The sequence below is a fragment of the Magallana gigas genome, chromosome 9, assembly GCF_963853765.1.
Source record: "Magallana gigas chromosome 9, xbMagGiga1.1, whole genome shotgun sequence".
NCBI classification, from domain to species: domain Eukaryota; kingdom Metazoa; phylum Mollusca; class Bivalvia; order Ostreida; family Ostreidae; genus Magallana; species Magallana gigas.
In genome coordinates, this window is record NC_088861.1 from 19599108 (window position 1) to 19611671 (window position 12564).

The following is a 12564-nucleotide window of genomic DNA, read 5'->3' on the forward strand; positions in this document are numbered from 1 at the left end:
CTAATCAAAGTTAGTCATATGGCCAAGATGAGGAAAACAGAAGAACCATAAATGTTGCATTTTTCAGATTTCCTAGTCAATGCTCGAAATTGTGTCACTAAAGCTGGAGAGTATTCAACAATACACTGAAATAATAAAATTTGAAATCGATATTCCACAGCAAATCTCTCTCTCTCTCTCTCTCTCTTCTTCTTCTTCTTCTTCTCTCTCTCTCGCTCTCTCTCGCTCTCTCATGTTAAGTTTTGCCAAAGATAATAGAACGATAAGAATAAATATTTGAAATCTTTGCCTTCTAAAAACCAATAGGGTAAAAGAAAATCATCACAGCAATAACGAAAAGACACTCTACGTTTTGAAAACCGAGCAATTTTGTGGTTGTAAAATGTTTAACAAGTTAATAAGATTATCCTTCCGTTTAAACAATTATTTGTTCGTTGTCTGACAGGTGTTGGACCGATCAGTATATATATGTTCAGTCGGTGGTGTTCGTGTCAGATCGATTTAAAGTATACTGTGAGCATTCTTTTAATATCCTACAAGTTGTATAAACATTATACATATATGCAATTATAAGTATTTCTTCAAACCGAAATACATGATCACTATGTGTTTGAGAGGGACTTAAGTGTGTACAGGAAAACACATACAAAAATTGTTTCTGAGAGAATGTTTAAAAGTATCAGAACTGTTTAATTTAATAAAATGATTTTACTTGTTCAGTTTCAATCTCAATTACCGGTATTTTCAACAATCAGAATCTTCTATTGTGAATTTTGTTTGCTTCATATTGTATAAGTTTGTTTTACTTGTTTTATATATTAATTTTTGCATTATTCATACTTTTTGTTTTGCCTCGGACTAGAATGTCGCGACGTCATTGGATAAAACGCGTCACGTGGCTGCCTTACAAATTTCTTTAAAAGGCAAGCGTCAAAATTTATAGCGCAACATGGCGGACGTAACGTTATTTGAACTGATTTTCTACACAAACGTTTGTTTACATATCAAACTTTAGGTCCTCGACAAAACAAAACACTTATTAGGTTTGTTACTGACTGTTTAAAGAAATTTGTGGGGTCGGCCTCCGCCTCGCCTTCTATGGACTTTACCGACCCCACAAATTTCTTTAAACAGTCAGTAACAAACCTAATAAGTAATAATATTTGGCTGTAGGTGGGATTTCTCCTCAAACATTTTATCAAAGCATTAATTTGCATCAAAGGATGAATAACTCTTATTGTAAAAATACACTGATACACAAACATTCTGCGAAATACTTCTATTTTCATCCAAGGAAGAATGACTTTCTTGTAAAAAATACTGTGAACAAAACCTTCTAAGTATGCCGGGATTAGAAGATATTTAATGTTATATTTTTACCTATGTACTTCACTTTGACCCAAGTTTCTGAATCCACAGCATTTTGCTCAATATCTAGATAATTATGAATAAATTTGCGCCTAAACTACGTTTATTCACTTGAACAAAATAGTCAAGATTTTCTGTTTTGAAACGCCCCTTCTACCGCTTCAGGTTTCTGCGGGGATTTTGCTTGAAGTGCATAATGCTTATATTTACAGTCCCTTATTGATGAAATCAATTTTTTTTAAATAAATCGGTACAAATTGCAGATCACGGAGAGAGTATACTAGTAACAGCGAGAGCACCTGTTTTCTAAAATCGGTTTAAACTGGTTATCACACAGGCCGTTGATATGAGTATGAAAATAAAATTCATGAAAATAAACTTCTGAAAATTTGCTTTTAACAATAAAATCTTTTTCATTGTTAAATAATTGTAGAACATTGTGTTTTCACATGTAATGAATAAAATTTTAAAAAAAAATAACTTAGAAATCAATGTTTTGGAACTACTTCTGTAAATTACGTGTAAATTCATACGCAGTGATTAGGCTGTTGCATTCAGAGGCATTTAAAAATCCCATAATTTAATGGGAAAACACAGAGGAGTGTAAGTATCATGGATTTTTTTAAACCTTGCATTGATTTTAAAGGGGCATGGTAACGATTTTGGTCAAATTTTATTTTTCTGTTTTTATTATTTGCAATGCTTTAGGAATGCATTTCTAATGATCAAATGAAATTTGGGTGCCAGTTGTTGAGTTTTAAGCAAGATACAGGGCTCACAATTCTTCGTCATGTAAACAAGGGCTCGTGCCATGTTTTTGTTTACATAGGTTCAATATACCAGGAAAATATCTTTTTAAAGCTGGTTTGTCTATCTTATTATTCATTTAAAGCAAAATAATTAGTTCCTAACGATTAACACATTTATTTTAGGTCTAAAACTGGAATTTTCACTTCAACATTCGAAATGTAAACAAACGCTTTGTTTACATAGCGAAGAATTGTAAGCTCTGTAACTCGCTTATAACTTATCAAATGACACTCAAATTTTGGTTGCCTATTAAATATGCCTTACTAAAGCATTGTAAACATTAAAATCGAAAAAATGATTTTTTACCAAAAACGTGACCATGCCCCTTTAATTCTTCTTGATAGGATTGTGTATTTTCATTATTTTTTTTTTCAAAAAGAGAAGGAAGCAGTTACTTGGGGCAGACTATATAGTAGTTAGCGGAAACCACGTCAACTGCGTGGCTGTAAGTTCGGAAAGTACATGTATCCATGTTAGGTATTTAAGGAGGTTCAATGGTCATCAAATAAACCATCATGTCCACTTAAAACTTTCAGATATCACTTATTTACCTATGAAAAATCCATAAATATTACATTCATTTTACCATATTCTTAGATAGAGTTCTATCTCTAAAGGAGATAAATACAGTCTATAAATGGGCACAACCATCGGTTTTTGTACGGATTATTATATCTATATAATGAAAAGAACATTAAATACATTTACTATTTGTTATTTATGCCACTAAAAGACTTTCATCCTGTAGAAAACATTATTTTTTTTTATTTACAGTTTTTCATTTTATAACACATTTGCACCCACAAACATACAACTCATGATCTTATAGATATTGAAAACTATTCAAGTTGATACAATTTTGCATAATTTTAAATGAATAAAGCTCTTGAAGTTAAATATTAAGAAAAAGATTTTCCATTCAAACTATCTATTTTCATGTTTATCAAAAGAAGAGTTTCTGTTAGCTGCACATTTTTCAATTTCATATTTAAGGTTTAAATGACATAGTCGACCTGCAAATATTGGAATTTTTTGTTGTACAGATATTGAAAAATATATTGTTTTGTATACAGGATCAAAAAGTTGAAGACTAAGTCAGAATCAGAAGGAGGAGTCTCTCCAAATAACATGTTCATTATATTCATTAAAGCCAATTCATTTTGAAACAGCATGATATATATGCATCCCTAAACTACTCCATAAATTTAAAGTAAAGGAACAGGATGTGAAAACATGTTCAATAGTTTTAACTTCATTATTACTAAGAGAACATGTATCATTATCAACTATTTTAAAAAAAACCATCATCTTATCTTGTGTACGCCTTTGTTAAAACTTTTTAGTTACAACTAGTAAAAAATTGTGAAATAGAAGCTGTTTTTCATACATGGGACTTTATGACACAAATACAACAAGCTCATGCATTTTGTGACATTGGTTCACGTATACCTAAAAGTAGAAATGTCATTTTGGTAGAATGATTGAAGAATGGCACAATCTTAAAAGTCTTTTGGATACAGAGGTGGCGGCGAGTTGTCCATGGGTTTTAAGTCCGTGCCACTGGTACATGTTTGTCTGTTGCCTTTCGAGGTGTTGCGCACATCATCATAAACATTCTCTTTTGACGTCCTCTGCGAAACTTGTCGCTTTGAAAGTTGTTTCATCTTAAATAGCCTATTTGAAAATGAAAAATCATGTCTTATTTAATTAGCATTTAGAATCTCGTGACTACAACCTTGTTATGTTTATTATCCAGATAGTTTTAAAAATACACGTACATGTATGTTAAGGGTCTTCAAGATCCTACAAATCGTTGTATATTAAGACTTAGTGGTCCCAGATCTTAATACTTGCTTCCATTAATACTATATCCAATTTATAAAACATTGTGTGACACTTTTTAAATTAATAAATAAAAAAGATACGATTTTACAATCATCTCAACATTCCTAGAAGGTATATAGCTTACATACTACTAGTATATACTTTCTATTTCTAGGATGTCGAAAAGATTTTTGTTGACGCAAAGAGTTTATCTGCAGATGCATATAATTTCAATTAAAACTTACTGTTAAAATATTTTGGAAACAACCTTTACGTACAAGAACGATAGATCAACACGTGCAGCTGGGTCTGTATCATTTAGACAAAAATTAACAAAATCAATCAATCATTTGTCGTAGAAAGACTTATCTTTCTTCATATTAATTTATATATTTACATTTTCAACAGTCTTTGTGTGTGATAACATAACGAATGAATTTTGAACCCTGAAACCTAAATAACTTCATAAAACATGAGGGACGCATAATGGGCATGTCTTATAGCATAAAACAGTATTGGCTGCGCCGTGTATTAATACATAGCATGTGCTACATAAAATAATAGAGGTTTTAAAATCATGGTGTTTTAATGTGTACAAATTGGAAATAATATAAATATAAGTAATAAGGAATCATTCTTTGAATATTATGAGGTGATGATTTTGGTCGGAGCGTGGTCAAATTTGTCATAAACTAAAAGCCCTTCGGGCTTTATTGGATTTGACCACGCCCCGACCGAAATTATCACCTCATAATACTCTAAGAATGATTCCTTATTCCTTTTATTTATATTATTTCCAATTTGTACACATTAAAACAATTCGTACACATTAAAATGAAAAGAAGGGAGTGTAAGGAAAGTCAGTGTTACCCATTTTGATACATTTTTATACAATATGTACATTTTTACCTAACTTACTTAAATCTGTTTGTACTTTTTATGTAAAAATAAATTTTATCAAATAATAGTAAGTTATTTTGAAATGTTAGTTTATCACTTCCAAAAAGTAGATTCTTTTAAATTGTGATTGGTATGAAATTGTCGTTCATATAATTAGAGATTTTCTTTGGGAGGCATATAATGGACAGTGTAAGAAATAATATTTAGAGTCTTCCACTTCCAAGAAGTGGAGAAGCAATAAGGTGATGTGAGTAAAGGTCAGCATTTAAGTTATTACCGGTTAGAACCATTTTAACAAGAGCTTGGACTTTGTGTAGTTGTGTCAAACAGCAATGTGACGCAATCCTGTCTATTTCATTGCTGGCCACTCAACCATTGCTCTCTGAAATCCACAAGATTTGTCCGGCTTTTGAGGTAGGACTACGCAATAGGTGCATATTTCGCTTGAAACCGCGTCATTTTTAACTTGTTTTAACGCAAGAAATAGATAGCTACGTCCAACCGAAAGTCCAAGGTCTTGTTAACATGGTTCTAATAATAAAAATGGATTAGATAGATAGATAGATAGATAGATAGATAGATAGATAGATAGATAGATAGATAGATATTAATATTTTTACGTACGAAAATGTGATGATCACGGCGAATAAACCTAGGACTCCAAGTGTGATAGGAATAGCAGTGAAAAGATTGCTAGTATTTGGAAGACTCATATCTGAAACGAAAAAAGGTGCAGATGAAGATACATTTTTTACCGAACTGACGCAAACAATTGTTGCATGACAAAGTACATTCGTATATTTTTGTTAGGATGAGAGACAATCGACTCGCGAGTAATTTTGTGAACAATCTGTTTACATCGATATATTCGATGAGTTACATGAAACCCAAAACGTGATCAGAGATGTACCATGGAATAGATCATGATTGGATTGATCTTTAGTTTACAATTTGGGCTAAGCTGTTCCCGAGAACATGCTTCTATACTAAATGCATAGCTTTGTTCAGTGAATGTCATGCCCCTAACACTCGCTTATTCAAACGGTCAAAGATATTAAAAGATTTCCTAATCAAAGTTCATTTTTATGAAGTAACTGATATGAGGGATCACTGACTTCCATCAATATTAAACGAGGCGCTTATCCTTATAGCACGAATCTATACATGTATGCTACATGTTTGTACAATCGGAAACGTTTCCGGTTCGTAAGGAAATATTGAAATTCATTGACTTAGGACTTAAAACTTTTTAAAAGCATAAAAAGTTTACCTTTCAAAGTCCATCAAAAATAGAGATTTTAATTTCAAGTATTAATCACAGCTTGTACGTGTAAATCCACCTGCGTACTATGTATTAGGCAAATATTTTCGGTTGTAGGTCGGATATGATTTAGGCATTGCTATTTTGGGGGAAATCATTTATCTGGAATAATGTTAATTGAACCTTGATTAAAAAAAAATGAGATAATGTTAATATGTTTTCATGTATGTTAATGACATGTCGGACTCAATCTTTAGACACCGCCAGTTATTATTCGGTTTTAAGGTATTATTTTACCCACCAAAGGAAACTCTCTCTCTGATAAGTTATAAGTATATGGTAATTGTCTGAATTTTATTTCTAAACAACTAAAAAAAACTGTTGACAACTCAAGTTCGTTGCTCTAGGAATAGCGAGTGATTCCCTCTTTTTAATACCAGCTGGGTAAAAAGTGATTTTAAGTGTTAAAATTTAATTCACTTGATTAAGTATTTGTAGCTATAAATAACATTTCAGGAAACTGGACGTTATAGTTCTAAATCAGAATCTTTGTTTACATGAGGAAAATATCTATGAACCATCTTTCGTCAAAATTTTAATTTCTTATCACTATTTCTTTCTCAAATTAATTGTAAAAATTGCAATTACAAACAATTATGAATTTATTATAACAACTTAGAATGAGTTTTTATTCTCTCCACAGTTTTAATATACGGCTAAAATGTTGAACTGAGTCACCAAGAAACCAAACCTTGTCTGCGAAGGCACCCAACTGTGGCATTGCAAAGCTCATCCGAGCACTCACAGCGGCGTGTGCACAGTTCTCCATAGAAACCTTTAGCACAGGGAGTCGAACACTGAACTCCGTGTAGTCCGCTCGGACAGACTGAAATAGGGATTTATTACATGGCAGTTAATGTGAATGCCAAGGGTAAACATATGATCCATGCACATTATTTGCTTGCTGGAATGTATGTTTGAGTGCAAATTGTACACCTCTCTCTCTCTCTCTCTCTCTCTCTCTCTCTCTCTCTCTCTCTCTCTCTCTCTCTCTCTCTCTCTCATATGAGAGAAATATAAAAAGACAATCAAGCTCTGTATACTAGTATAAAGAGAAAAACGGCAACTTACCGACACAGTTTCCGGACGAATCGAACCAGTAACCAACGCAGCAACTACAAAGTGTAAAAATATCAGACGTCTTACGTTACGATGATTAAAGACTCCATATTGCAAAAGTTAGATTCAAAGGCAACGTTGATGAGATACAACATTGGAATAATCTAAGATTTAGTTGTTTACAGACTCTTTATTTCATCTTACATCGAACTCTAACTTTATGGATGCAGTGTCTCGGAGTTCTGATTGTTTCGATTTATGCATGATTATTCAATGCAAACATCAAAATTAAATTTTATGTCACCATTTATATAAACATCAAAACAGGGTTTTTTTTATGTAACAAGATTTACTTTGAGATGACATTTCCTTTGATTACTATTGAATTGTAGAAATCATTTGTTATACCAAACAATAAAGAATTTAGATATTGAAATATTTTATTAAACTGAGATTATTGGCATTACATGATAATCAAAGGTTAACTAAGGGACTAGATAACAATTGTGGATTCAACGGATTTGATTTCAAGTGATTTATAAGACATTTTATTCGTAAATATTAGTTATTAAAACATTGTATCATTGTTGTCAGGGTTCCATCTAGATCACACGACATACGCCTCTCTTTTCTTTTACTTTTTTAAAAATTTCATTCTTAAATCAACAACATGTCTCTAGAATTTGGAACATATTTTGAAGGATGTAATGTACATTTTTTGCAATATAGCTAACACCTTTCTCTTGGAAAAAACATAACATTTCTCACCTCGATTCGCTGCATTTCTTTCCTTCAATTATTTCAACAGGAACAAAGAGCGAAACAAGGACCAGGATGAACATTGTTGTCCTCCTTGCTTTCCGATAATTATTCTAATAATCCTCGGGCCATGTCTGTTAATTTGTATGTGGGAAGATATAAGGAAATTCAGCAGTTCTGCTTAAAATGACGTTAATCCGTCGAAAAGGAAGTATTCGTTAAAATCCAGACATCTTGCATGGGCTGTAGAATTTACCTGGTAGTAACTATGTTCAAAAATTGTTCAAAAATTTGCAACGAGGGCATTTAGAGAAAAAAAATTCGATTATTCATTGTGCATGTATTCCCTATTAAAGCAATATCGAATAATACTTTTTTAATGCGGAAAAACCTGTAAAAACGGTCGATAATGTGCCAAACAGCTAGCAAAATATATTTTTTTTTTATTAATATACAACTTTTTTGTAAGTAATTGTATCGACATATATGTGATTTATGTATGTATATGTTACTTATACCAACGTATATCTTGCTATTCAAATTTTTACGACAAATCGTGAAGCAAATTTTACAACCTGCATGATAAACGCGCATTAGTTTGATGTATACAGTAGTATCGTGTATGTTTAATATCAAGATGTTGACGTTTAAATACTAGAACACTTTATAATTAAAATTAAAATGTATATTACTATACAGTTACTTGATATAATGGAAGGTCTGTCTTATCACTCCCGTTATATATTTTATTGTTTGTGTCTTTATAGGGATAAGTACAAAAGCCGAGAAGGATCCTTCTCGGCTTTCGTAGATAAGTGTATTGTCCCCCTTGCAATGAACGTTTTAAGATGTTCTTTTGGGAAGTTTTTGTTGCCTCGTGAGACATTTAAATCCTCCTATCGTCATTTTCGAATACTGTTTGTTACATGATTACTTTAATAGTGCTTTTTTTTTTTAAAGTTAAGATTATTCAAATATTTCATATACGTTATATATTGCAAGAACATGAGTTTATATTTAGATTTTTGTTATTTAAATGTCTGCAAGAAGCTTTGCGTAAAATGCATGCAATAAAATGACTTCAATTTTTGTGTCCTTTAATTTCTTTCGACGCTTGCAACAGATTGCTCGTTTATCATTACATTTTAACACAACTACAATAGAAATAATATTACTAAATCAGTTTATTTCGCTCAAAGTTAGGCAATTTACATTCAGATAATACTCTCTCTCTCTCTCTCTCTCTCTCTCTCTCTCTCTCTCTCTCTCTCTCTCTGTACATCACTTTGTGAAAGATTAAATATGATAAGAACGTCCATATCTGTGTATATTGCCCCGAGGATTTCGTCTAGCAAGTTTATGAAACCCTAAATCCAGAGAAAGATGTTCGGCCGTTTGAGTTGTTGCTATAAATATCCCCTTGACCATCCCATTCAGAAACAGCTATATGGAACTGATCCCCGACCTTGGTTTCCAACACAACAAATGCAGTCGCGGTATCCATGTCGTATTTGGTCTCTGTGTCTGCCACAATTACACCCTTTACTGCTCCGTTTTGCATTAAAGCTGCATTTATTTCGCCATATTGTGAATTGCTGTTGATAGGTTGTACTACGTGTTTTCCCGCTGCTTGCACTGTCCAAGTGAATGCATACAGACCGGAAGAGGGGGCGGTGAATATACCTGTTGCCTTGTTGTACCCGTTTCCGAGATTAGTTTCGACAACGTCAAAAACAAAAGTTGATCCTTTGGGCATAGACTTGAAATCGTTACTAAAATAGGCGTAAAAGGCAATAGGCTCTCTAGGGTCTGAACCTACAATTAAAAACAATTTTTTAAAATTAATTGCCATTTTTAAAGGGAAAATTTATTTTATTTTATTATTTACCAAAAGTACCAAAATAAAAATTATAAGCATTTGAATATATAATTTTAAAATATTACGTTAATATACAGTCTGTACTAGTTGTGATCCAGATAAGCAAATGAGCTTAAGGATTTGAGTTTCTTGTTTCTTGTTTTATTAGAACCATTTTAACAGGAGTCTGTGTAGTTGTGTCAAAAAGGCATGAGGCGTACATGTAGGCCCTGTCTATTCTATTGTTAGGCACTCAACCATTGCTCTTTGAAGTCAACAAAATTTGTTTGGTTTTGAGCTTAGACTACGCTATCGATGTGAAGTTCACTCGAAACTTGTTTTGATGCAAGAAGAAAAAGAAGTTACAGATATCCTACCGAAAGTCCAATGTATTGTTATAATGGTTCTTATATTCGAGGACAACAGTAATCGTAGAATTCGTGGGGGGGAAAATGCGGCCTATAATTTTATCAATACAGTCTGTTATTTGTGATTGCATTTCATTGAACATTTAGTTCCTTGATTCAGCTTATAGGGACATGGTCATGATATTGATAAAATTTTATTTTTCTATTTTGATTGCTTACAATGCTTTCGAAATTAATTTCTAATTAATCAAAAGTTAAGTTTCGGTCGTAAAGTTATAACCAAGATACATGGCTCACAATTGTTTGTCATGTAAACAATTTCCGTGCCCTGTTTTTATTTACATTGGTTCAATGAACCAATAAGAGTTCTTTTTCAAGCTGATTTTTTTCTATATTCTAAAAATAAATAAGCCTAAATAAACAGTACCTAGCGTTAACCACATTCATTTTAGGTCTAAAAGTAAAGCTTTCCCTTCACCATTCAAAATGTTATCAAAAACATTACGTAAGCTCTGATTACATAACGGAGAATTGCAAGTTCTGCATCTCGATTCAAACACAATGATACATAAGTTTTGATAGACTTTTTTAAACAGGGGAATTATTTTTAAATAATTGCTTACTGAAATATTGTAAACTTTAAAAACGGAAGAATAATTTTTGACTAAAACCGTGACTATATGCCCCTTTCACAACGATTTACATAAACATTAAAATTCACAAAATATTGATGAGACTTTATGCAGCAAGTTATATATAAGAAACGATATACTTTGTGATTTTTTATCAAAGATGAATAAAAATATCGATTAATATTTTCAAATATTTTTTTACATTCACATTAATAAGCTAATTGTATAACAATCTGATTACAAATATTGTTTCCATATTGTTGAGATCAGTATTTCAATCAGATTGATTGTTCGATTAAACAAATAGCGCTTTATAACCAATTTATATTATAATTCTTATTTTACAGAAACAATAAAAGATATTTTAAAAAATGAAAGTTTTACTTTGGTCATATTGTTTTATAGACACTTACTCTTATTCAACAAGGGTGTCAGCTGATTCCTCATGTCAACATTTTCCTTGTTTAGATGACGTATTTCTTCTTTCAGTCGCTGGACGTCTGTCATGACCTGTAGAACGTTAAAATTCGTGAGTAACAACGCTTGGCTCATATCTTGCTTCAGAAGAATCTCTTTGATCAAAGTTCCGTCACAGTGTGTGGGTACAGAGCTATCATTGTCGATACTGGTAACGGGTGCATTGACTTTAGTTTCGCCAGTCAATAGATCACTCTTGGATAAGGCCACAACCAAAACAGCAAAAAGACAAATGGAAGCTTTCATCATGTTTCTCTACCTAGAGTCGATCCGGCTTTCTTTGAAAATAGTCGTAATGCGATTCTGGTCCTTTTATATGTTTTTATCAAGGCCACATGCATACAAATGTCGGAAAATATTTTTGTTATTCCCAACAGCTTATCTTTAAATGCGTAGAATTTCAAATAAAAAACTGGATCGTTAATGTCTTTAAAAACAACTACGATCTTAGAGGGAGGAGAATGGTTAGCTGTTAATTACTGTTGATTAACTGTTTTTATAAAACAAATCCTATCTTCGATGAAAAAAAAATAAAGATTAAATAATTGAGACAGAAAAAAAAGATCAAGAACAGGACTTGTTTGCTGCATGTTTTATTTTTGGAAGTTGATTAAACTGTCCTATGCAGTTACTCTGGAAAACCGAAACTGAAACAGTGTTTGGACCTAAGCACAAATCATCACCGCTGACAAGACCTAGTTCTTGAAAACAATCAATAAATTCGATGAATGTATGCTGAAGCATTTTTAGCGGGGGGTTTTTTTGTCAGTTTTCCCAGACTTATTCTAAAAAAAACAATGAACACCATGGCATCAAAATCTTGTCTTCTTTTTTTTTTTTTAGCGAAAGCATGTCCTAGAAAGACTTTCATATGTAAATTATATACATTTATCTTCACCAATTTTTATTTTATCAGAAAGCAAATTTAAACGTAAGTCTAAGATATTTTATCAGAAAGTTATTTCAGCCCTACATGTATAAGTCTTAGATACTACTTAATCAGAAAGTTAACTCAAGCGTAAGTCTTAGATAAACCTCGTGAGACCTCTCCCCTGATGACTGGTACATAGCAGGATGCTGATGACTTCGTTAATTTGACCTTGTTTTTTATGTTAGGTTGTTGATCATGAATTTGAGAAAAAGGAAACAACAACATTGAATCCAAAGAAGAGCTACATGTACTTTTAA

The 12564-nt window shown here is 32.1% G+C and overlaps 2 protein-coding genes across 2 annotated transcripts; both read right to left on the bottom strand.

The window, feature by feature from the left end:
- Nucleotides 1–3030: 3030 nt before the first annotated feature.
- Nucleotides 3031–8972, bottom strand: LOC109617590 (scavenger receptor class F member 1-like). Its single transcript, XM_020063948.3, has 5 exons — nt 8051–8972; nt 7295–7338; nt 6915–7049; nt 5527–5617; nt 3031–3852 (listed from the first exon to the last, which is right to left on the bottom strand). The coding sequence occupies exons 1-5, from the start codon at nt 8122–8124 to the stop codon at nt 3678–3680; spliced, it is 519 nt and encodes a 172-aa protein (XP_019919507.3). The 5' UTR covers nt 8125–8972; the 3' UTR covers nt 3031–3677.
- A 235-nt stretch (nt 8973–9207) lies between these two features.
- Nucleotides 9208–11673, bottom strand: LOC117691751 (complement C1q-like protein 2). The gene is made up of 2 exons (XM_034478420.2): nt 11313–11673; nt 9208–9856 (listed from the first exon to the last, which is right to left on the bottom strand). Exons 1-2 carry the CDS (start codon nt 11623–11625, stop codon nt 9399–9401), a joined length of 771 nt encoding a protein of 256 aa, XP_034334311.2. The 5' UTR covers nt 11626–11673; the 3' UTR covers nt 9208–9398.
- Nucleotides 11674–12564: the final 891 nt, after the last annotated feature.